Below are 25,911 nucleotides of genomic sequence, written 5' to 3' on the forward strand. Positions count from 1 at the left end.
GAGGAAGCCATGACTGTCTAAAGTGAAATAAAGGTCTGGTGTGAGTGTGGCCCCCCGATTAGGCAAGCCCAGCAGCTGGGAGTCTGGCTTTTAGAACACTGACAGTTGGTTCTTACTGAGCATGCCTGGCCTCATCATTGCTAAATGTCTTAAATTAATTTAAAAAATGGCCAGGCATTTTTTTAACATTTAAACTGCAGAAGATGAAGGTCAGAGTATGGGGCAAGGTCAGTATTAGGATTACAGGTACTCTGTGAATATGGCTGATTTTTAATGAATTTCAACAAATTATGAGAACTCTGACAAAAAAGTCCAAGAGGGGCCTGTTTTTTCTCCCTCTCTTTTTACACTTTGAACTGTCGATTGTCTCTGACTGTTTTGTGTATCGCCATTGTGGCTGTATAATACATAATGGAAATGCAAGAAGGCTCACCTGCAATTAAATGTAATTGCTAAGCATCCACACTCACTAACAGTTTGCATGAATATAGTGTAGGTTTAATAAATCCAAACTTATTTTGTCAGTATATAATAACACTTCAGTGGGAAACTGGTGTGCTAACCTGTTTCTTTACAAAACCTTAATGAGGATCCACAGTGGCATATACTGATACATTGACATATGAATAATTCACTTTTTGTTATATTAAGAGCTGCTCTGACTTATATGTAGACATAGGGAAGTTGGCATATGCTACTGTAGATCCTCATGAAGTCATTACATTGATCTGTTTGTCATGGTCTGAGGTAGGGCCTTAGCTCAGTGGCAAAGCACTTGCCTTGCATGCAGAAAGTTACAGGTTCAGTACCCAATGGCATCTCCAGGTGGCCTGGGAGTGTTCTCTCCCTGAAACCTTGGAGAGCTGCTGCCAGTCAGTGTAGACAATACTGAACTAGATGGACTCAAGGGTCTGACTCAGTCTAAGGCAGTCTCCTATGCTCATATGGCCCCACACTGAGACAGAAGAAGTGAAGAATCTTTAGCTCTTCCTTAGTACATATGTGTCCAGTCATGTGTTGTGGTGTGCCAGAAATGATAATTGGGAAACAAGTTCAATAAAATCAAACTTCCCACTTTAGTTCAGATGCTACTAAAATTTGGGCTCTTGTTATCCCACCTTTCTCACAATACTAAAGGGGAGGGGGAAGCTGTTTATTGATCACACACTCTCACATGCAGTGGGATTTATATGAACTGTTCACCCTGTGTTTTGCTGTAATAGAATCTCATCATTGTCATGGGTGGGGCAAACACTTGAATTGAAGAGGTAGACTTGGAGATGTAACACACACACCCCGGCTCAAAAAACCTGCAACTCATTCCAGACTTGTGAGTCTATCCCGATCCTTGGAATTGGTTGAAGACATTCCCTCCACACCCAACAAACAAAACCCATTTTAATGTTGCGGGGGGGGGGTAATCAATGGCAAGAGGGAACACAGGCAGTAATTTTTCCCTCAGCCAGAATAATTTTCTGGGGAGCAGTATCTGGTACCACTACACAACCCTGGAGATCTGCTGATGGAGATTGGGTCACCTGTTTCCTTAGCTGCATTTTTATAGCTGTGGCCTGCAGAAGTCCAGGTTTAGCTCTAATGAGTTCTGTGGGGGCAAAGTGGGATTGGCTGTTGCCAGGACTATCTTTAGATTTTGTCATGGCAACCCCAGTGTTCTGGCTACCTTCCTCTTTGCTTTGAGGTTCCTGCCTTTCAAGGTTTGACCTTTAAAGCATATAAGAGAAATAATAAAAGGATCTGAGACTTTGAGAAAAGATCAGAGGACTCTTATTTTTCCTGTCATCACACTTACTCTCTACCTCTCCTACAGGACAGAGTCGGTGGCTGAAAAAATGCTGACAAATTGGTTCACGTTCCTCCTGTACAAGTTCTTAAAGGTAAGAGCAGAACATTGAATGGTGCTGGGAAAAAGATCTGGGTGCTTGATTTTTGGGAACCATTTATCTAATGCTTGTACCTTGGGAATCAGGAAGCCTGAGCTTGGGGGAGAGGCTGGTTCCACATTTGGCATGGTTGATGCTCCAGTTTTGTGCAGTGGCAGAAAACTGTTAGGGTAACAATTTTGACCATTTTTTTGTTCTTTATAGGAAATGCTACAAAAGTGCAGAATATTTTTTCTTGATCCTTGGATATCACCAGGAGAACTTGTAGATATTATTCAGAGAACTTGTATGAATTTAGGACCTGCACAGTTCCACTCACTGTGCTGCTACACCCCATTCCCGTTCATGATGAATCAGTTTGGTGCAGAGATTTTTTAAAAATTATTTTGTATGGCTCACCCTGTGGGAGGTGCTGATTGAAATACAAGGTGAGGGACTGAATGGGGAGGGAGCTGCTGAAAGAATATGGAGTAGTATAGAACATGGAATTGTGTCAACGAGCTCCAGAGAAGATAACCCAAAGACTGGCAATTGCACTATGCAACCAGAATTTATGTGACATGGATTTTTTTCCCCAGGATCTCAGTTGTGGTGCTGGTGCAAGGTTTTCCCCCCATTATAGACAGGTAACGTGTGCCTCAGCAATATGTAGAACATTTCTTCCATTGATCTTGTCTGCTGGAGAAAAATCAGTAGCCATGAACAGGATTTGGTTGCTTTCATTGGAGGTAAAACTTGCAAGCCCTGCCTAGTCTCAAGCTATGAGCTGCTGTACCACTGATGAATTGTGGCTGCCATTTCCTGGCACAGATATAGTCCATGTGTCAGGGGAGCTATAGTTTACTGCACACTCCAGAAAGAAACCTGAGTTAATGGCAGTAACATAAAGATGCCTGTTTGTCAGTCAAAAGTGATGCTTCGCTAGAATCTTGCAAGGCTTCTACTCAGTGATTCGTTATGGGCACAGAGCTATTTTTCATGGGATACCATCCCTCATTATGATAAAGAAAGCTTGAATTGTTTCCAAGTGAGTTGAAACCTATGCAGACTGCAAGTGATCACCACTGAGAGGTGATTTATGGTATTGCTTATATGCACTTCGCTCTTTGCCTGTCTAGGGATAGCCCGTATCTATAAAAATATATCACTACTGTAGAGCATATATCATTTTGCAAAGATGTAAAAAGAACAGTGCTTTGTTGCTGTTTAAACATTTTTCTAAAAGCCCGCTCTTTAACCAGTGTATTCTTTTTCAGTGTACCACCATTGGTTTAAGTTGGTCCTATGTGCTACAGTATTTACTTAATTCTGGCAACAGCCCTTGCATTACCTTGGGATTTGGCGGGGTCAGGCGAGAGACTAACTTGGGAGAGCCATGATGAAGCTACAGAACACATGAGTTTGTTGGAAGGAAGGCTAGAAAGGTAGAGAAATGGAAGGAACCCATTCATAATGTCCTGCTGCCTCTGCCACAGACACTTAGTTGTAGAGACTGCCTGAAGCTCAGGATGGGTTTTGGCTCCCTTCCACCTCTCCTAATTGAGGGATTCTGCAGCCAGCAGGTTTGTGGGTTTTTTGCAACTCTTCTGCAAAAGCCTCCAAATTCTGCAGTTGTCAGCCCTTTACGAAGGGTAGAGCACATGTTTTACATGTACAAGCTTCCATGTTCAATTCCCAGCATCTCTAAGTAGGACTGAGAGACACTTCATCTGAAACTTTAGGGAGCTGTTGCCGGTCATACAGTTGTGAGCTAGATGGACCTATGGTCTGACTCAGTATAAGACAGCTTCCTATATTAGGATCTTTTAACACATCTGTGACCATATAATAAAAATGATGAGTTGTATTCAACTAAGTCTTACTCAGCACAGACCTGTTGAAATTAATGAACCTAAGCTAGTTATGTTTGTTAACTTCAATGATTCTACTCTGTGTAGGACTAGCATGGAATGCACCCTGTACATTTGAATATTAGTATCTTAAATGTAGAGTCCAGTGACAGTTCTGACCAGCAGTTTGCTCCATGCAGTGTTTAAGCACAGAGTTCAGGCAAAAGCACTCAGATTTTTGAGAATGGGATGCTGTGTGGTCTGGGTCTAGAAACATGCCTCAAGCTGCGTGTGGGAGGCATCAGGAGCTGGTCTGGTTTTGTTTTTTGTGTTTTTTAAATCTCTTTCAAAAATATCCTTATGCACTGAGCTCCTAAAATAGATAAATTGCATTCCAAGCTTAGATAAAGGAAGAGTTGACTTCATACTGCTGGAATTTTGCAGTGCCAGTTGTTGCTACTCAGATCAAATGTACAGGTTCCATCTATTCCCCTCTAGTGGGACCCATGCAAGGAGCTTGTGCCTACTTGTCTTCAGTGCTGATGCAAAACCAAAGGGATGCTTCTCCTGGTACTAAGGGCCAGTTCACCCTTCATGTGGCAAGTATGTTTGCCACAGTTAATACTGTAAATGTGAAATGCCTAAGTATATAAATCCACAGTACATATTAGTGCCAAGCTCTTAGAGGTGCCATGGGGGGACAGGATCACATCGGTTGTGGGAGCTCCCTTCCATGCACCCTTCTTCTTTACTCCCCCATCTCTGAAAAGTAGAAAGGAATCCAAAGAAATCCAGTCTGCCAGAACTGTTGCCATTGCAGGTGGCCATTAGTGAGCCAACAAGTATTGAGCTCTAATTCCCACCATGTGGATTCATGAACCCTCTCTCACTCACTCTCTCACTCACTCACTCACACACACTCACTCACTCACTCTCTCTCTCTAGCCAGCATTGTTCTAAGTGCTTAAGGTCCTGAGCACTATGGTCTCTGGACACATTGTACTATCGATCCTCCCCCGCTCCAGATTCTCTGGAGTCACAGGACTGGACTCTGCAGACTTGGGGCAGCATTATGTGAGCATAGATCAGAGAGAGGAGTCTTTTGGATTTGCTCAAGGTGCCAAATTCCACCTCACCCTGGAGTGACGTTTTGTTATGCAACAGCGCTGGTGCTAGGCTGCAGGTCAGGAGCAGTGTTGTCATAGCTTTGACAGTATGTGAGAAGGAAACCTTACTGGCTTTTATTTTGCGTGCAATGGCAGCAAGCTAGGCAATTTAAAAAATAAAAACAGACTGGTCAGAAACTGACCAGATGGATAGTTGTGCGTGTGTGTGTGTGTGTGTACACACACGCATATATATTTTGCTTTGATATTAATCTATAGTTTAGTTCATTGTTCAGATTTGGTTCTTAGCCTTCTTCAACCATTACATCTTATATGAGATATCCTTTGGGCCTAGTGTACCATGGTTACGGCCACCCACCTTTTCCCCACTATATGTTCCAGTCTCCTCAGTGCAAACGAGCAGTGTTTGAAACTAGCAGCAAGAGACGATTCCCATAAACTAGTGTTTAGAAGATAATTTCTCTGAGTCACTTTAAGGGGATGAGAATTGCAGGTAGTTGTGAAATGAGAAGTAGTAGTCAAGATGCTTGAAACAGGCTTTGCAGCAATTGCCAGCATGGAAACATATGGTTCCCCACCAACACCACCAAGTGGTAGCAAAAGTACATGTAAGTCCGGCAGGTGAGAGCATACTTGCGTTTGTGTGTGTGCAGCTGTTAGTGGGGGGTTTTGTGTGAAAATATGTCTTTAGAGGGATCTGGCAGGGTAATGCATCTTCGGGGTGTGTATGTGAATCCATGTTCTTGGGTCAAAAAGAGTTGTTGATGATGAGAGCAAAGGAAAGAAAAAACAGCTAATGTTCAATGCCTTTCCTTTTAGGAAGGTTTGTAGGAGCAACTCTGATTTACAACCCTGAGGATATCCTAGATTAGGCTTATATTTGTACCCCTTTGGCTGGCCCATTTGTCCTTCTCAGGGAAGCATGAATTGTTCCCATAGATGTGTCAGGGACCGGGAGTCAGATTCTTTTTTCAGGTGATGGAGTGAAGGGCTCCAAGTCAGAAGGGGGAGTGCCCATCAGTCTAACCCCAGAATGCTGCAGCTGAAAGAGTCTATAGGGTGAGGGTTCCTCCAGCCAGAGGCCGTGGCACTTGCCATCTTTGGATTCAGACAGCTCCATTGAAGACCCAGTGGGGCCAGCAGCTCCCCAGTTCCATCGCAGTAGGAGATTACTGGAGAAGGTTGGGCCCCTCTAGTAAAGCAGCATCTTCCAGTATGGATGGACTAACAATTAGGATGCAGCTTTTTTTGCTACTATATAAGGCTGTGTCCCAGTTTGTTCCTTGCTGAAGCAACATCAGTGCTCTGCTCTTTCGTAGCCCAGCACTCATCTCTGGCCCCAAGCCCTCCCTGAGATCAGTGTTTGCCTCACAACAGGTGTAGCATGCAGGGATACATGGAATGAGTTAGCCTCTTGTGACAGCTACACAGTAGCATCTCAAGGCATGTGAAGGAATGAAAAGAAGCCCTGCCAATCATCTGTGAGGGAAATGATGCATTGATTCAGCACCGCTGAAGGATGGGAACAATGTGCTGCTCTTCACCCTTCTCTCCTCCCACCCCTGCCAGCTGCCTAGGTGTCTGTTGTGGCAAAAGTGGTAATAGGCAGGCATCATAGAATCAGCAGGCTCTGGCAGTGGTGCTTTTGTTGAGGCCTCAAGCGCCATTCATCAGCCTCCTAATGAGCCATCCCGGGGAATGGGAGAGTGAAGCAGATAAAGAGGAGCATTGAAAAATGCACAATATTAGGTGCCTGATGAGCTAAATCTCATCAATAAGACACTGTGAGTGTTAGCTAGTTTGGCTCATGCTGCCTCAGGCCTCCTCTCCACATGCACAGGCACTCACATGCAAATGTTTACACATGCCTCTGCATCCTGCAGCTTCTCGTAATCCTTTATAGAGGTTGAAGGAAGTGTTCTTCCCAAGAGCATTTTTCCTTTCAGCCCTTCTGCTTTTCGTGGAGCTGGGATCTACAGCCACATTGACTCTCCATCCTGGCCAGGTAATACTGTTGGGAAAGCTGTAGATCAGAGTTTCCCTGGAAACAGTGTCAATGCACTGAAGGCAGTGGGAGCATTTGCCTACCAATACATAAAGAGCAGAGCCAGGCTCTGGCTTCTCAAACTTGTTCATAAGATCTCACTCCTTCAATAAGAGAGAGCAGAGTAGCTGCTTTGCATGCAGAAAACCCTGGGTTTAAGCTCTGACATCTCCAGTTAAAAGATTCTCAGACAGCAGAGCTTGGAAAGATCTCTACTGGAGACCATGGTGCTTTCAGTAAGAGTGCAGTGTTTAGAGTGGTAAACTAAGACCTGAGAGACCAGGGTTCACATCCCCACTCAGCCATGAAGTTCACTGTCATGATCCTGGAGTTGGATTATTCTTCTGCATTGGGCTAAGAGTGAGAACTCTGAAGCAGAAGGGCATGCAGGAACAGCCCCAGCAGCACCAGATGAACATGTAGGGCCCGTGTCCCCATGGCTTGATGATGGGGCACTGCCGTCCCTCTGACTCCACTGCAGGAGATCCAGGAAGACCTGAGGCTCCCCCTGTCCATCGTAGTAGGAGATTATGACAGGAGGCTGGTCCTTTTAAGTAGAGCAGCATCTTCAGCACAGGTGGTGCTCACAGTTATGCTGCACCTGCTCCTACTATATAAGGGCTCTGTTTCAGTTTGTTCCTGGCTGGAGCAACTTCAGAGTTCTGTGTTCCCCAGAGCCCATCCTGAGCTATACCTTGCATCCAGCTTGAGCCCTGCCCTGCCCTGCCTGCCAGCCAGCCATATCTTTTGGGTCTATGTCCTTGTCCTTAAAAGATTGAGCATAGATTATTGATGACACCAGGAAAAGTATTGTGTCCCTCCACACACAGATTGTTAGAGCTGTGTGGCACAAGCTGGTAGGATTCTCCCTGTTAGCAATGAAAGTGCTTCTCATCTCTGCAGATCAGCACAGCAATCCCTGCTCCGCAGCTGTTGGGGAGCATGTGGTGTTAACAGAGATCCTTGCCTAGAAATGCCAAGCCACCTTTGTCCAGTTTTATGGCCTTGGTCACTTTAGTGTAGATTTCTTACCAAATTATTGGAGGTGTTTGTGAAATGTGTCTATGTGAGAAAGGGCGGGGGACAGATTTGGGATTTTAGCCAGTCCGAGACAGAATTCAGAGGGCATGGAGACCAAGGACAGACAGAAAGCCTGTTTCCAGTCCATGTCAATTTTGCATGTGTTTAGATGCCCATTTCATCCCATTTCCACATTAATCTGTGATTTAAGAAAATGTATGAACATTAATATTTAAATATTACTTAAATGCATATTTTATCTCAAAGTATGCATTTCTAAAATATGCACTTTCTTTTACACATTTTGGTACATTTTTAGAGCCCACTATATAAAAACAAATTCAGAGATGTGCAAAATCTGAAAGATAATCATGTTGCACTCTGTAATATTAGTTTAGGATGTGCAAATTAGGTTGGTTTGCTTAAAAATAGGGACTGAATGAAATTCTTCTCCATCCCCAATAGAGACTCACTGATTTATTCTGCAGTGGTATCCATCTGGATCTCATTTGCATTCCCCATCTTGCCAGCCCATTGCGCTAGGCTTTGGTGTCTGTCAATGATGTCAGCACAGACTTTAGGACTAAAGGTCTGCTATAGCCTGCATAGAAAGCAGATATCCATCTAATCCCTGCAGAGTCATCTGTGGGGGGGAAGGCAAAGAACCCTTATCTACACCACAGAGACCCAGCAGGCACTAAGAGAAGAGATAATTTTGTACAACAATGACAGTGAGGGCCCAGTCTCCATGACAGAGATCCATGCTAGCGATAATTAGGAAAGGTATTGAAAATAAAACAGCCGATATCATAATGCCGTTGTATAAATCTATGGTGCGGCCGCATTTGGAATACTGTGTACAGTTCTGGTCGCCTCATCTCAAAAAGGATATTATAGAGTTGGAAAAGGTTCAGAAGAGGGCAACCAGAATGATCAAGGGGATGGAGCGACTCCCTTATGAGGAAAGGTTGCAGCATTTGGGGCTTTTTAGTTTAGAGAAAAGGCGGGTCAGAGGAGACATGATAGAAGTGTATAAAATTATGCATGGCATTGAGAAAGTGGATAGAGAAAAGTTCTTCTCCCTCTCTCATAATACTAGAACTCGTGGACATTCAAAGAAGCTGAATGTTGGAAGATTCAGGACAGACAAAAGGAAGTACTTCTTTACTCAGCGCATAGTTAAACTATGGAATTTGCTCCCACAAGATGCAGTAATGGCCACCAGCTTGGATGGCTTTAAAAGAAGATTAGACAAATTCATGGAGGACAGGGCTATCAATGGCTACTAGCCATGATGTCTGTGCTGTGCCACCCTAGTCAGAGGCAGCATGCTTCTGAAAACCAGTTGCCGGAAGCCTCAGGAGGGGAGAGTGTTCTTGCACTGGGGTCCTGCTTGCGGGCTTCCCCCAGGCACCTGGTTGGCCACTGTGAGAACAGGATGCTGGACTAGATGGGCCACTGGCCTGATCCAGCAGGCTCTTCTTATGTTCTTATGTTCTTATGTTCAGAAGCCTTTTGTCCCCTGACAGGCACCATTCATGCCTCCAGCATGTACTGAGCCTCCAGACCTCTCAGCAAGCCCAACATAGCCTGGTGCAATGGTGGAACCCATCAAACTGCTTTAGAAACCCTGTTCAGGCCATGTACCTCTCATCAGAGAAGGCAAAGTAATCCCATCCTTGTGTGTTTGAAGACTTAACAGCAGTGGCCAAGTGCGAAACCAGGCTATCATGGAGTCAGTGTTTGTGATTGCCTTCCCATGAATAAGAAAGAGCTGACTAACACATCATTTGGCATGATGTTGAACTACTGAGCTCATTGTTGGCTTTGCTAGAGCAGATACTGTGGCCTGTTTTAAATGAGTGTATCACTGTTAGCTTGCAACTACAATCTGCTCTTTAGCAGATCCATGCCAAATCCTCCCACTTTCCTTTGCAAACAGATATTGAACCCGTTAATTCTTATAGAAAGTTCTTCTACTGTTGCATGATTATGGCAACCTGTCCAAGTGCGCTTGTGTAGCTGAGAGTCAGACAGCTTAAGAGTAGTTACCCAATGTAATTAACTAGTTAATACTTATCATGAGTTTTAAAGAACACTAAGCCCTCCGTTTGTTCATTGTATGAGACACAGTATCTGCAGAACTTCTCTGGACTGAGAATGTTAAACGGGTTAGTCTTCAAAAGTGACCAAAAAGTAAAAAGTAATTCACTGCTCTCGTGAATACCTTTAAACAGCCCTGATGAAAGGTCAGGCACCTCGCCCTCTAAGCAATGGATGGCTCCTCAGCTGACTGCAAGTGGTAGAAAACTGTGTGTCAAGAGACCACACCAAATGAGATGTGACCAAAGAGCCATCTGTGTTGCTTTTTTGTGGCTGAATGGTGCGCAGTTAGCTTTTTATAAGCAGTCAGAACCTTGGAAGAGGCTTGAAGTTTTGTCCCGACCTGAAAAGGGAAGGCAAAAGTGGGAGAGTCTTCTCATGCTGAAGTGTAATTGCCATGTGTGCCTGTTAGCATACGGTCATCATTTGGCTTGTGCATTATGAGGAGACAAGACAGTTATTAATAAACAGCATAGCAGCCACATTGGTTCTCTCTCTCTCTCCTTTTTCCCAAGCAGACTTAATGAAGCCAAGTTTGCAAATGAAACATAATTTCAAAGACAGGCGTGTTGTCGGAAGGTCTAGGGATGATGTATGCCTGTTCTTGCTCGTTAGCAGCTGTCTCTTTAATTACTGCAGATGCTAACGAGATGCTAACAGCATATGGTGACAGAGAGAGGAGATGCACTTTGCACCAAAGTAGAATTTGTTTTGATGTTGGCCAGCTGGGAAAAAGGTGGCAGGACTTGAGGTCACTTGGGATTTTTGTCCCTACCCTTCCCGCTTTCATCTCCACACTAGTTGGGCATAAAATATTGCACAAGGAAATACTGAAACATTCTGGGGACCAGTTATGTGATACCACTATAGGCCTGATCCAAACATTGTTGGAAGTCAATGTCTCAATCCACTGATATCAGTTTTCAGACTGGTATGTTCTTGGTTTCTTTCAGAAATGCCATTGACAGTCATCCTGTTAATTTCCATCGCTCCTGTTTTCACGTCTCACTGAAAATCCACACTAATCATAGACACTTGACTGCACAAGGATGGCACTCTTTTGGCTGGGAATCTACCACATCCTCGTTTTGTTTGCTGCTATATTCTTAACCTTTTCTTGCCTCCGTTCACATGTGCGCACATGCCACAACACCTCCCTTAACGGAGATTTGACACCTATTCCATGGTTCTAAAAAGTTGGAAAGTGGGTCAAATACACAATAATGGAAGAACTGTGTTGTTTCTTTATTGGTAGAAGAAAGTGAAGTAGCCATTTATGTATTTGTTCTTTTTCATAATGGCAATATTAGGGGACACTCAGAGAAATTAACAAGTAGTAAGTGAAGAAGAAACAACAACAGGAAGCATTTATTTCATGTATCAATGATTGACGTGAGCTACATGGCTATGGAGAGTTGTAGAATATAGTAGTATGACTGGATTTTTGATTTTTTTAAAAAGATAAGACAAATTCATAGAGGATAGACATATTCATTCCTGACTATTGGCCAAGCTGACCAGGGCTGATGAGAATTGGTCCAACAGCATCTAGAGGGTCACAGACCCCCACCATTGTATTAGGGGATGCAGTTTTGTGTCCAGCTTGTCTCTAAACTTTAAAATACTGGAAGCTCAGAGTGAACAATAGTTAATGGATTCCTTTGTAGTTGTTTAAAGAAGTAGGCCCTGGCTATTGTCCGAGATTGATTCTGGGATATATGGCTCATTGACTTAATCCAGTAATGGGTAAGAATGAACATGGAGAATTAAACTGATTACTTGTAGAAAATCACATCGTTCAATCCAGATGTCTACTGAAAGAGTACTTGAGATAGGTCTTGGTTGTCTACTTTATCCTCCAAAGTCTTTCTCCATGTGTTGCCAGTCACCATGTATTGGGTATTTTGTTCTTCTACCCCAGCCTTTCCCAACCAGTGTGCCTCCAGATGTTGTTGGACCACAATTCCCATCTTTCCTGACCATTGGCAATGCTGGCTGAGGCTGATGGGAGTTGTGGTCCAACAGCATCTGGAGGCACACTGGTTGGGAAAGGCTGTTCTACCCAGTTGATCCCAGCCTTTGAAAACAAGTCATGTTATAATTCCTGTAGCTCAATGATCTTCAGTGAAATGCTTGAATTTTTCAAGTTCACCCATGGCTTTTTACTGCTTTGTTTCTAAAGTCTACCTGTACCTCAGCAGTAATAGGCACATATTCTGAAAATAATATGTCACTAATTTCTGTGTGTTTAAAAAGCCAGCTAAAATAATTGTCATGTATATTGCAAAGACAGAGATTTTCTGCGATTAGAGAAAATATCCAAAGAATGGCTGATTTAGACTAGACAGATGTCAAATGGGATACTATACCAAAACAAAGGGAGGAGGTTCCACAGACTATACATAATTTAAATTAGCCATACTTTGATCGTATTATGACACTGGTAATTTCTATGTGTACATTTGCACCACGTTCCCCTTGGCCCCAACAAATGCTTTCCAAAACAGACATTATCATAGCATGGAAATACCGTTAAGTAAAATCAGCATCTGGTGAAAGTTTGATTCTCAAATATAAGAATGTTGGTTTCTTTGGAAGTTGACTGTTGGATATCATATCTGATGCCCTTCCTTCCTTCTTTCTCCTCTTTAGGAGTGTGCAGGTGAACCTCTGTTCATGCTTTACTGTGCCATCAAACAGCAGATGGAGAAGGGACCCATTGACGCCATCACAGGAGAAGCCCGCTACTCCTTAAGTGAAGACAAGCTCATCCGTCAGCAAATTGACTACAAAATGCTGGTTAGTACAAACAGGAACCTCAAGATAGACTGGTTTTTGCCAGGCCTCTGCAAGGTACAACTATTTAACAGGGTTGATCTCTTGTATATGAGGACTAGGGAGGGAGGAGTGAAAGGGATAACACTGCAACTCTGGTAAGAATGTTGAGAACAGTTAAAGCCAACCCATATAACTGATACATTTCTGGATCCTTGAAAGAAGTTTAAAAACCATGCGAAAGAATTTTGTCTTTGAAAGAGTCACACTCACAAATATGATTCTGAGTAGTGTGATCAGAAAATTAAGAGGCAGAGAAAGTCTCTTATGAAGTCTCTTTCTGATGAAACAAGTATATTTTCAAGGTGGTTAAAGCCTGCCACAGTGGTTGCTTCATGAACTGCAATGAGGAACGTTGTTCTAGATAGTTGGTGCCTCTGCAGAGAAGGCCCTGTTTTGTGATATCACAAGGTGATACATTCCGCTGGCTGCCCTTTGGCCAGCAGGGCCACCTCTGAAGATCATAGAGGTTGGCTGTGTCTGTACTGGAGAAGTCAGTTCACCATGTATTCTGGTCCCAAGTTGTTCAGGGCTTTATAAGTCAATAACAAGATCTTGAACATGGTTCAGTAGCCTAGTGAGGAATGCCCCCTGCTGTGTTCCATTTCTTAGGAATAACTGCTCAGAAATATGCGGATGTGGTTTTCTTATCATGGAAGTAGACATGTCAAATCAAAAGGAGCCTCCATATTTAGAGGTGGTGTGACTTTGACTGGTGGATGCTGGTGACAAAGAGAAGTGCATGCTGTCACTCTGCGCTCTGCCTGTGTGTGGACTTTCCCCAACACGTGACTGGCCGTTGCCAAAGACAGAAGACTGTGCTAAATGTTCTAATACACTGAGGCAATTCTTAAAGGTCTTTAGAAAGATTGGGACAATAGCCTGGCTTGCTGGAATCTTTTTAGCAGGGTAGATATTATTGGGACCAGAAACTTCTATTGTGAAACTTTGTATTCCCGAAATCTTCCTACTGAATGATTGGGGCAAAGCTTCTAAGGCAGTTTTATGACCTCTTATTCTCTTGTCCACGTCTGTACGCATCCCTCTGCTATACAACCATAGTGCAATGTGGCAAATCCCCTGGCACAAATATATTTAAGCTCTTCCTCTTGTATAGACACTGAACTGTGTGAACCCTGAGAATGAAAACGCTCCTGAGATCCCAGTCAAGGTTCTAAACTGTGACACCATCACACAAGTGAAGGAGAAGCTTCTGGATGCTGTGTACAAAGGAGTTCCTTACTCCCAGAGACCCAAAGCAGGAGACATGGATCTGGGTGAGTTGCAGAGATACAGATATTTCCTGTGTACTCAGTGTAGACTAAAGGGTAGATTCACACAACCAGTTCATACTGCATTTGTACTTGCAGAGGAGTACATGTTAGCCTGTTACAGCAAAAACACTTTTTGTTGTGATAAGTATATCATGTGAGCTTCTATTCCTGTTGGTTCTTACTTGCCTATGATATACAGACTATTTCCAGGGTGTCTGGCAGTTGACAGTCGGTGGAATCCAATGTATTGCTAAGGCATTCATTCCGTCAGTGCAAGGATTTCTGCTTGTGCAGTGGAGCATTCTCCCTTCTCCTAAATGTGTTCTAGGAGTTCTCCCAATCCTCTGGAGAAGATTTGGGGAGGACATGGGGCCCGCATGCGGGGAGGAGAGGGAGGGGAAGTCCTGTTGTGCAAGTGGTGATCCTTGTGCTGACAGGACTTGTTTTTAGAGAATACCAACCACTAGTTTTAGACTACTAAGTGATAGTTGTAGTCATCTTATTGCTGAAAAGCATAGTTGTGTGAATACTCTCTTTGTTTGGTGGAACAAGGAAATTATAAGGGGCCGTAAATCAGCATGCATGCATCCAGAAGAAGATTTGAATGGGGAGAGATGTGCCATGCCCAAATTATGGTCTCTTTGGTCTGGAGTATGGAGGCTTATGATTCAACAACTTTGTTCAGCTATTATTGTGCCACTGGTGCTATTACATAGCACGGTTCCAAATGTGCACGGTATATTCAACATGTGTACTTCATGCGCATAGAATATTCACCAATTAACTGTGTAGAACTTTAACACTCTAAGCAGTATTCAAGGATCAAACTATACTTTGTGTGCCAGTCTTGTTAAACAGCACCAAAGCTGTCTTACCCCTTATATACCCAGTTGATCACTGCACTCTGCAGGTGAGGGCCTCCTGCAGATACCATCTTATCAGGAGGTATGCTCCACACAACAGGAAGCAGACCTTTAGTGTTGTGGTAGCCACACTTCGGAATTCCCTCTGCTTAAATATTAGACAGGCACCATCTCTGTTATCTTTTTGGCACCTACTGAAGGCCTTCCTCTTTCAACAAGTCTTTTAAGTAGAGATCTTATCCCAGTCTGCATCTGTGTTGGAATTGCTTTTTAAGATGTTTTTAACGTGTTTTTTAAAATATGCTTTTAAAATGCTTTGTTTTAATATGTTTTTAAAGATACTTTGATTTAATATGTTTTAAAGTCTTTTGTTTTTAAGACGTTTTCAAGTGTTTTAGTGTTTTTGTTTGCCACCCTGTACTCCTTCTGGGAGGAAGGGCGAGATATATGTTTAATAAATAAATAAATACTCACAAACAGATTCACCCATTCTTCTAGATGTGTTCTCCAAGCAGATGACAATGGCCCCTGCCAAAAATATTGATAGCAAGAAAAATTGCATACGACAAACTGAAACTTAGTTTGAGAAATGCTCAAACTGGACCCATTCTATAACAGAATTATCAGGCAGATTGACCAGAGAGAAAATTAAGGGACATAGCTCAATGATAGAGCATATGCTTTGCATGCAGAAAGTCCCAGGTTCAGTCCCCAGGTAGGCCTGGGAGAGAACCATGTCTGAAATTCTGAGGAGCTGATGCTAGTCAGTGTGGACAATACAGAGCTAAAATAGTCTGTGATCTCAGTTATGGTAACCACTTAGGTTTAGACTATATGTGACCTCTTTGTTTAAAGCTGGATCCAATATCAAAAGGGGTGTACAGATGAAGGGGTGGGGGAGGGTCTCCTGCATGCAATTTACCTCCCCGTAGCCACTTTTACCTCAACTGGGCTCTGATGCAGGAAGTGAGTACCTAAAACTGCCTTAGGGGAGAGGCTTCAGGAATGTAAGTGGTGGGCAGGAGATTGCCCAGCACCTCAACCCCTGTGCAAATCCTTTAGTCTAAAAATCAGGCCCTTAAAACACATACACTTTAGACTTGATGATGCCAGACCTGAGTTTAGGCAAATGAGTCTGCCATTGTCAAATGTAGCTTGACACTTGGATGCCTTTCAGTTTGAAAGCAAGGTCATCCTTCAGTTTCCTGCAGAAAAAAATGTTCTGGCTCTAGCTCAGCGTTTAATGCTTCACCATGGAACGTAAGATGTGACAGTGCTGTATTCTGTACTTTAGCCTTCTAGCTTCTACATTTGTAAAGACCCCATGGATAACATCCTGAGATATAAGGAGAGCTATAATTTTCTTGTTATAGTTCCCTGTGAATAACCTGAATAGAGTGCTGAACCCAAAGTTTAGAAGGAATCCATCACACTTCTATTGGCTGAGACAGTGGTGCTCAATGGTAATTGAAAATGTGAGCCTCCCATGAAGTAAAAATAAAAGGAACATGGGTGCCCTGAGGATATTGCTATTGCTTTGAGATTCACTGAACTGGGCCAAGCAATAGAACCGTGTTGCCCAAGAACAGTGGGTGGGATTCAATTAACTTGTCCCATCAGCACAAGGATTACCGCTAGCACAACATGACTCCCCCCCTCCTCCCATGGTTGCCCTGCACCCTCCCCAAATCAGCTGCAGAGAGTTGAGGGAACTCCTAGAACAGATTTAGGGGTGGCATAGGGGGAGGAAGAGGGGAAAGTTCTGCTGAGCAAGCAGAAATCCATACACTGACAGAACAACTTACTTAGCACTGTGTTGAATGCAACTCACTGACATACCATTTTTTCCAAATGGAGTACAGACAGGAGAAGACGGGTCAGCTGTGCTTTCTCCAAATGCATGGCCAATCTCTTTCAGTATGGTTGCTGGTTGCCACAACAGCTCACAAGACAACCAAGGGTTTAAAGTGGGGTGTGGCTTTTTAAAACTGTTTGTGCCACGCCTCATTCACATGCTCTCCATGCCTTTCATTCTGTGATCTGTCCAAAGTGAGCACGATCCCCAGTGACCCCATGCCCTTCTCTTCCATCGGTGCAGAGTGGCGGCAGGGCAGGATGGCTCGGATAATACTGCAAGATGAAGATGTAACCACAAAGATCGACAATGACTGGAAAAGGCTCAACACTCTAGCCCATTACCAGGTGTGGTTGTCCACTGGGTTTCGCCATAGAGGTGTGGCACAAGAAAGGGGGCATCTAAGTGCAAGGTTCATCTGGCTTAGTTGCTTTATATGTCCAGTGTGAGAGAAGGGCATGTCAGACAGTCTCTGTCATTAACATGTCTATTGCTGTGGGGTTTTATTTCAGGAAGACACTAGACCGGGCTAGATTCAGGTTAAATATATTCTGCCTGTATGCTTGTGCAAGTGCAGAGACTGATGGCCACCGAATTATACAACTTGAAAACTTTAGCTTTTGTTTAAACTAAAAAGAAAGCTGCTATCCCTTAAGGTTTAGGGAAGAAGCATTTAAAGTTGTGGTAACTGATGCGTCCTAAGAATTCTGATAAGAAGTGGCCAAGGCTTCAGTGCCCTGTAGAGTTTCTTCTTTCTCTCTCAAGGCTACATCTTTGAAATAGATAATTTGGACTGGAAGTGAAAGAAGCAGGGGCTCAGAAAGGAAAACCTGCTAAGTTTTATATCTGTCCTCTGTATAGTCAGGTGGCCTGACAAGATGGGTTGAGACCTCCCATAGTATAGGTAGCTCAAGACGCTTGATTAGCACCTTGGTCATTAAGAGGGAGGAGCCACTTCTGTCCAACTCAGATAGTATTTAACAAACTGAAAAACTAGGAGTTTTCTTGCATCTAATACGAGATTAATACTTTAAACGCTGTGGGAATACTTTAAACGCTCTGGGTGCAAACTGGAGATTAGTTAATGTAGATTAATGATCTATTAACACAGTTTAATTATACTTCCGTAAGTCACAAACAGGGCAGTTGTGGGGTTTTCTATATTTTCAGTTGAAGCTGATGGATGGGTGTGATTCTAAACATTGGTTGTTTTGAATATAGTACCAGTCAATTTACTTAGAGTGGTCTAAGTATGCACCTTGAGACCTTTTAGGGGACCCCTCTGGACATCTAAGGGAGCTGGCTCAGTCTTTCAGAAGGGACCAGTTGGAAATGAGATGGCGTGTGGGCTAGTGGGGTCCACCTTCTGCTTGCCTGTGTAGCTTTCTGCTGACAGTGGGACATGTGTCAGTGCTCACATGGGGATGGGATAGGCACTCAGCAGCTTCCCCCACTCACCTGCAGCCTTGCTGGAGGCAAAGGTGCTCTCAGCTTTTCATCCTCTTCACACATCACTGTCACTAGCCCAGCATGGGCTCCCCTATAAACCTTGTATTCTTTTCCCAGGAAGGATTAAGGCATGGGAACCTGTTTCAGCTTGAGGGCCACATTCCCTTTTGGACAACCTTCTGAAGGTCACAGGCCAGTGGGGGGTAAGGCCAGAGGCAAAAGTGGGCAGAGCAACGAATGCAAATTGATCTTTGTACAATAGGCTACTTTCTGTACACACTCACACACCCCTCTGTCCACCATCCATTTAGGCAAAAACAATCAAGGAAGGTACAAAGCAGGATTAGTGAGGGGTGGGCCTAGGGAGAGTTCCATGGACCAGACAGGGAGTCCGGAAGGGCTGCATTTGGCTCCTGGGCCTAAGGTTCCCCGCCCCTGGATTAAACATGGGGGTAGCATGGGGAAGGTATTTCCCGAGGTGGGGCAATTAACAAGGCAGTACCTAACTAAATGCTTTAAAATTCAAGGAAGATACATGAAAAAAAGATTTTTTTTAAAATGTGGAAAATTAAAATTTCACAGCAAGGTAGGCTGAGCAGAGGATAGCCACATCTTGCTCTCTCAAAAATACCATTCTGAAAGTAATTCCTGAGGGGAAGGGTTTAGCCTTTTAGATCCTCAGTTAGTAGTAAAGGATTAGAGAAGAATGTTCCCTTTTGTGGTGAGGTCTGGGAGAAACCCAGTGCCCCCACACATACACTGTGTTTTACCCTAGATCTGATCTATACCACAAGGAGAGGAGAGAAAAATTGGGATGAAAATAGTCTCAGAACAGAAAAACAAAAACCAATTAACTATCATTCTGGACAGAATAGAAATTTAAAAACAAAACTGAAGAAAAAAGCAAATAACTGTCAGTCCAGGCTCTGAGGAAGAATCACTTCTGACCAAACCAGGGTTTTAGCTGGGATGAATAGGCCCCAAAATGGGAATGGCTCTTTCCTGATGAAGAAGAATGGGAATGTTGACTTGCAACTGTAGTCAGGCTTCTTGAGCTTCCGTATTCTCCCTAAGACATAGTCCATTGTGTCAGACCTCCCATGGGGCTTTGGGAACCCACTGAACAGGCAATTTACAAGTGTGATTTCAGCTTGTCTTAGTGTGAGGAGCGATTGGAATGAGAGATGCAGAGGTTGTGGATCTGAAAAGTTTGTTCAGTCTTTGTTTTGGTAATATTCCCAATAGGTGACTGATGGCTCCTCTGTGGCATTGGTGCCTAAACAGAATTCAGCCTACAACATTTCTAACTCCTCCACCTTCACCAAATCACTCAGCAGATATGGTGAGTAATTGAGAAAACATCCTTTACTGCTTGCTATCTGGAATTCAGGAATATTCTGGAGATTAGGAATCAAGAGTCTCCCTAGGCAAAGGCAGAGCAGATAAGATGCAATGTTATAGCCAAAGTGGCTTTTTCTTAACCACCTCTCGATGCCTCTGGCATCAGTTTTGGGAGAGAATGTTATCTAAGCACACCTCAGGGTTGCTTATTAGCAGACCTACCTACTGTGCCACTTTAAGAAATGATTCTTCTGATTCTCTCCCTACCTGTTAACGTATGTTATCCTGTGTAATTACTTCTGAAAAACATATATTTCTTCACTGAGGTTTCATAGTTAAAATCCCTGGCAAGAATAAAGTGCCTTGCCAGTTGATTAAGACAATAAAGGTATCTATTGTGAGTCAGTAACTATAAGCCCTTTAAGATTAGTACTTTGCTTGGGAAATGGGGAGGGGGGAATACAGCACTTTAACGTTTATTTAAGAAGTGTTTAAATGTATATATATGATCTGAATTAATGTGAATTTTTTAAAAATGTGTTCTTGTTGGCTTTGCTTTTAATGTGCCAGGTTTTGCAGATTGTGGAGATGTCTAACCTGGGGAATGAATCTAAATGGCTGCTGGATATGACGGCTGTGTGCTAGTTCCAGTATGCCTTCAAATACCAGTTGCTAGGGACCATGAGCAGGAGAGGGCTATTGCATTCCTGTCTTGCTTGCTTCCCAAATGCATCTGTTTGGCCGCTGTGGGAGCAGTTTGCTGGACTGGATGAGCCTAGTCTGATCCAGTGGAATTTTTCTTATGTTCTTAAATATATTGTGTCATATCCATTTGTTCTGCTAGCACAGCAGACTTCTGCTTGTGCAGTGAAACTTTTTCCACCTGTCTTTTTTCCTCCAGCCACCTCTGCACCCCCAAAATATGCTCCAGTGGGGTGTATGATCTGGAGTGGATTTTGAGGGCATGTGGGGAGAGGAGAGGGAGAGAAAGCCCCATTGCACCAGCAGAACTTCCAGCACGTGCAGCATTGGATAAAATCCAATGTGCCTGAAGAAAGAATTTCCTTTCAGTGTTCCCTTTTAAAATGCAAAAAGCAGCCAATTAAAACAAATAGAGCAGAGAAAGATGTATGGGGCTAACAGGAGTCTTTTAAATGAATGGCACATCAGGTTGATGTCATATACATGCATGCACATAGTGTTTAGAAGGAGTTACCCATGGTGTCCCGGCTGTAAGCATATCTAGCATTTTCTTCTATAATCATCATCATCATCACTGTTTATTTGTATGCTGCCTTTCCATAGCAATCTATGCTCAAGGAGGCTCACAACATGAAAAAAAGTTACACAATTCAGTGTTAGAAAGTAAATTCAAATAGTCAATAAGTTAACAAAAACATCTTAACGTACAAGAAATTGATGCACCCTTACAATTCCTAATAAGATCCAACAATAAAATACAGAAGCATAATCCCAATAACAGCAAAACAAAAAACAGACTAGCAGAATTAATTTTTTACCCAAACAGAAACCCCTAAAAAACACCCCACAGCCAAGGTGGTCTCTGGCATCTTCAGGTAGTGATACCTTTTATAGCTGCAGGCAGTCAAGGCCCCACTCTTCCAGGCCAGGTGGAAAGAGGCCAGCAAGCAGGGAGAAGGTCTTGCAGGGCTTACAGTCAAGGTGGAACCTACCTCAGATTATGCAGTCTACAGGCAATGGGGACAAGGCTGGCCCAAGGCATTTTGCTGCCTGAGGTAAAAGACAAGATGGTGCCTCTCCATTTGATGTGTAGAAACAGATTAGACTGGCAGTTCAATACTGGTGATGGAACAGCATCCTCCCCTGCAGCAGGCTAGCTTAGAGAACACAGGTGCACGGTATGTGGCACATGCGGCTCTGTCCATTCCCCAGCATCTGTCACCTGAGATGGCTACCTCATTCTCCTTGTCTGTCACAACAAGTTCTGCATCAGATTTACATATAACAGTAGCAGGGCGTCTTGTATTAGTCAACAAGCAGGTTTCCCCTATAAAATCTCCCTCTCCAGCTTCACATAATGAGGATACTTCAGCTGTTTAGGATTGGAGTGAACCCTTCCAGTGGTATGAGCAGGCCTTGGATTATATCAGCTTTCACTCAGACCTGTAGTTCCCTTGGCACTAAAAAGTCCAACGATCCCTTGGTTAATGGAGCCACCCAGTTTATGAACTGTTGTTGACTACTTCTCAAGGGTAGCCCAACACATATCATATACTCTTGATGGTGTGACAGGCTTTGCTGCAAGCTAAGTGAGGTGGAGGGAGGACAGCTGAGGCTGAAAGTCAGCGAAGAAGGGAGAGGCGGTTCCCATTGCATGTGGTTTCCTCACAGAGAGTATGCTCCGGACAGCCAGCAGCCCTGACAGTCTCCGTTCCCGGACCCCCATGATCACTCCTGACCTGGAGAGTGGCACCAAGCTGTGGCATCTGGTGAAGAATCATGATCATATGGACCAACGAGAAGGTGATCGTGGCAGCAAGATGGTCTCAGAAATCTACTTGACCCGTCTGCTAGCCACCAAGGTAAATCAGAAGGAAGGAAGGTTTTCTAACTATATTCTAAGGTTTGGGTAGGAGTACATATTACCAAGTCATACAGAATTTGGTAGTTCTTTCATCTTGCCATGCTGTCAAGTTTCTGCCCTGTTAAATTGTATTAACCTGTTAACCAGTAGGGAGTGTATAGAGATCTTATTATTCCATGTTGCTGTGTTTTCTGACCTTTCATCAGCTTAACACCAATACAAGGGTTTGGAGTTCTCACTGCAACAATTGCATCACACAAGATTTTAATTACTACTGATAATAGGTTGCAGCGGCAATTGAAGTCCAAGGTCCACTAGATATGAAGGCATCATGTCTCTTCCTCACTATCATCAGTCCTTGGCCCATTTTCAAGAGATGTCAACTCCAGGCACCAGATTACTTTTAGTCTCTTCTAACCTCCAGAAAAGTGTGCTTTGTATATGTGTACATTGTACGTATACAATTAATTAGATGGTTCTCCTTTATTATATCAAATAGCAGCTAGTTATTATTAACATAAAGAAATCTTGCGGGTTATTCCTAGTAAGAATTTCCCTTACTAGTGGAAAACCTATGTGTATACTGAATGCTTGAAGGAGGCATTGAGCAGCGCCATGCGTGATAGCCAGCACAGGTGTACGTTCAGCTTTACTCTGGAGGGGCCCTCTGCACATACAGCTCCTCCATGAATCTGGAACTCTAGCTGATCTGGGTTCTAGATTATGTGTAGAAGCCCTCCATGCATACAGGCTGTATGAGCTTAGGACCCTTACATGCAAGCACTGAATGTATGACTGCTAATAGAAATGTTGGCTGTTGGGGGGGGCATGGCCAGCAGATGTAGTCCTGCTCCCCCCTCCTCCAGTTTGATGGAAATAATGTTTGCATGCCTCTAAGGAAATATTTCTCTAGGTGATCAGAATACCCAGAGAGATCTATTCCCTGCACTTACTAACTCCATATGTAACCTTTTACAGGAAAGATGGTGCAACCTTCTTGCCCGTCCTGACCTGCTCATACACCTAGCAAAGACACAAGCCAACAAACCTAAACTGCACTCACCTAAACACACCCAAAAGTGTGAGGAGGACAGGCAAGAAAATTCCCCATATAAGCTTCAGCAGCAACTCTTTGCCTTCTGAGGTAACACTGCAGCTGTTGTCTTGGAAAGAATTTCTGTCCCCGGCCGCTCACCTGCTCTATTCCCTGATCTCTTCTAACCTCAAGCAAGAAGCAAGAAGGCAGGAAAAGAGTTAGCTCTGGCTTCAGTGGCAGATGATCAAGCAATTAGAAAGGCCAGTTTCAAGCTTCAAGGTAATCTATTGGGCAGCTATGTGGAGCACCCCCAGTCCAATCCAGTGCAATGTTTCAGATAAGAAAGCCCCTAGCTGGGACTTTAAAATCCCTGGCTTTGTTTTCCCAGTCAGCTGGTAACCCCAGTCAGCCCATTCCATGCTACTCAACCCCACCAAGATGTGCTGCTCCAAGCAATCATTTTGGTTGGCTGGTAGTTGAACAGGGCCTGGTGATAGGCATGGGCCCTGGTCCTTCTGCCTCTCAAGATATGCTGAGTGGCTTGGCTTCTTTTCTTTAAGCTCTTCACCTACTAACTAAGCATTTCTGGCCCCAGTTACATCTGGGGAAAAAGATGGGGAAACCACCCAAAAAACCCAGCTGCAAAGATTGGTTTTGCATCCTAGCTGTTGACGAAGCAAAACTGAATCCCAGCATCCGGTTGCTGCAATCACTGATTTCCCCTGTGCTCATTGTTCATACGCTTGATAGACGCCCTCATTTTACCAGTACTCTGCATCAGCAAAAGCCGAGGCAAGGGAGCTTTAAAAGTCCAATGGCTACTCACACTGTGTAATTGCTGCCCTGGTTTCTGATCTAAATCAAATGGTCAATAATATAAGATTTGTACAAAAGCATACAAAAAAAATTGTTAGATTCTGAGGACTGAAAAATCCCACATTAATTGCAGGAGCTGGCATGCAAGTGGCACCTCTAAATCTCTCTCCTACTTTATACCCAAACCAGATAATAAATTGTAACAATCTGCCAGAGCTATTTATTATTTCGCTGATGGTTGGCTCCTGTGTCACTGCTCATGCTGAGTCAAAAATGCTTCTCCAAATTCATTGCATTTTTTCTTGGACTGTGAAAGAAGGAGCCCCATTTCTCAAATTTTCTGAGACATGGAGAATATTAGGGTGGGGAAACAAAACTTAGCAGAGCTCTTAAAGCCCCTTCAAGTTGGAAGCACCCATGTTTCTTTTCAAAGAATCATAGAATAGTAGAGTTGGAAGGAGCCTATAAAGCCATTGAGTCCAACCCCCTGCTGAATGCAGGAATCCAAGTTAAAGCTTTATAGAATCATGGAAGAGTAGAGTTGGAAGGGTGTTTTTTCCCCAAAATATCCTGATGCAAGGTGCATTCTGAGGTAAAGATTAACAAAGATGGCTGCTGTAGTCCAACTTGACAAGCATTAGTGTGGATTAGGTGGGCTGTCAGCCGGCTCAATTTGCACTGTCTGGCTGCAAACTGCAAAACCTATGGCTGTAAAAGTAAGAAAAAGGTGAGCATGGGAGTGTTTCCAAGAAGCTTTTCATGCCCTGCCCCCTTTGGATTTCCATCATGGTTTTATCTGAAAAACTTCGACTCAGCACTAATCACTGCTGCTTAACTAAGTGCAATTTTAGCACAATCCGGGAACATCCAGATGCATTCTAGCTTCTTGTATTTAATGTGTTTCATACATCAGTATGTGTTTATCTCTCTTTGTAAGTACTTGGACCTTCAGCAAGCCACATGTAGGATTCATCTGAAAATCAATGATCTTATAGTTAACGCACACTGAACTAAACTCTCAGAAAGTCAGGATTGTGATCAAATTCTTTCTCTGCCTGTACAATTATAATATTTTTACGCTCACATGGGGATTGTTAAATTTAAGATTAATATGAGGCTGACATTGGTCATGAACCACCTCAAATGGATGGATGCCACGAGAGTATTTTCAGTCCAAATTCTGGTGTGCCCATTGCAAAATGATTGCACTCTGTGACAATCTGCTACTGCTAAACCTACTTCAGAATCATTTGTGGGATGTTCTGAATTATAGATTAAACACATATGTTAAAAGTGCTCAAATTCCTTGCATCTTTGATGCTGCAGTCTTAATAGCAGAGTAAGCCCAGTAGCAGGTACCTGCTTTGTCTATGGCTGTTGTCAAGAAAGTTGGATCGCACTTCCATAACACAGCTGAGAATACCAGCTGTACAATCCAACACAGCCTATATGTTTTTGTGACTTGCACAGGTTTCACTTCTCTTCCTCATTTCAGAGGATGACCTTTCTGCTTCTCCCTTCTAAGGAGACAGTGCCCTCATTCCATTGCTGCTGTTCTGTTCATGAGCATCATGTATTGAGCAGTGCAGAACAAATATCCTCCCTTTTCTACATCTAGGGGACCTTGCAGAAGTTTGTTGATGACCTGTTTGAGACCATTTTTAGCACCGCCCACCGAGGGAGTGCCTTGCCTCTGGCCATCAAGTACATGTTTGATTTCCTGGATGAACAAGCTGATAAGCACCAGATCAACGATTATGATGTCAGGCACACTTGGAAGAGTAACTGGTAAGTGGGGGCCATAGCTCAGTTGCAGAACACATGCTGTGCATGCAAAGTTCAGTCCTTGGAG

General features: G+C 43.5%; 1 protein-coding gene across 10 annotated transcripts in view; it reads left to right on the forward strand.

Moving 5' to 3' along the window:
• Window positions 1–25,911, forward strand: part of PLXNA1 (plexin A1) — a 460,921-nt gene that overhangs the window by 410,422 nt on the left and 24,588 nt on the right. For 9 of the 10 annotated variants that reach the window (XM_061618384.1, XM_061618391.1, XM_061618386.1 and 6 more), the window contains exons 23-29: window positions 1,829–1,895; window positions 12,677–12,823; window positions 13,977–14,136; window positions 17,047–17,198; window positions 19,546–19,642; window positions 22,015–22,205; window positions 25,678–25,847. In XM_061618384.1, coding sequence (XP_061474368.1) covers window positions 1,829–1,895; window positions 12,677–12,823; window positions 13,977–14,136; window positions 17,047–17,198; window positions 19,546–19,642; window positions 22,015–22,205; window positions 25,678–25,847 — 984 coding nt within the window. The remainder of the gene's footprint in view (window positions 1–1,828; window positions 1,896–12,676; window positions 12,824–13,976; window positions 14,137–17,046; window positions 17,199–19,545; window positions 19,643–22,014; window positions 22,206–25,677; window positions 25,848–25,911) is intronic. The other variant, XM_061618393.1, reaches the window with a different exon arrangement.

Source organism: Rhineura floridana, chromosome 3 (genome assembly GCF_030035675.1).
Source record: "Rhineura floridana isolate rRhiFlo1 chromosome 3, rRhiFlo1.hap2, whole genome shotgun sequence".
Taxonomy (NCBI): domain Eukaryota; kingdom Metazoa; phylum Chordata; class Lepidosauria; order Squamata; family Rhineuridae; genus Rhineura; species Rhineura floridana.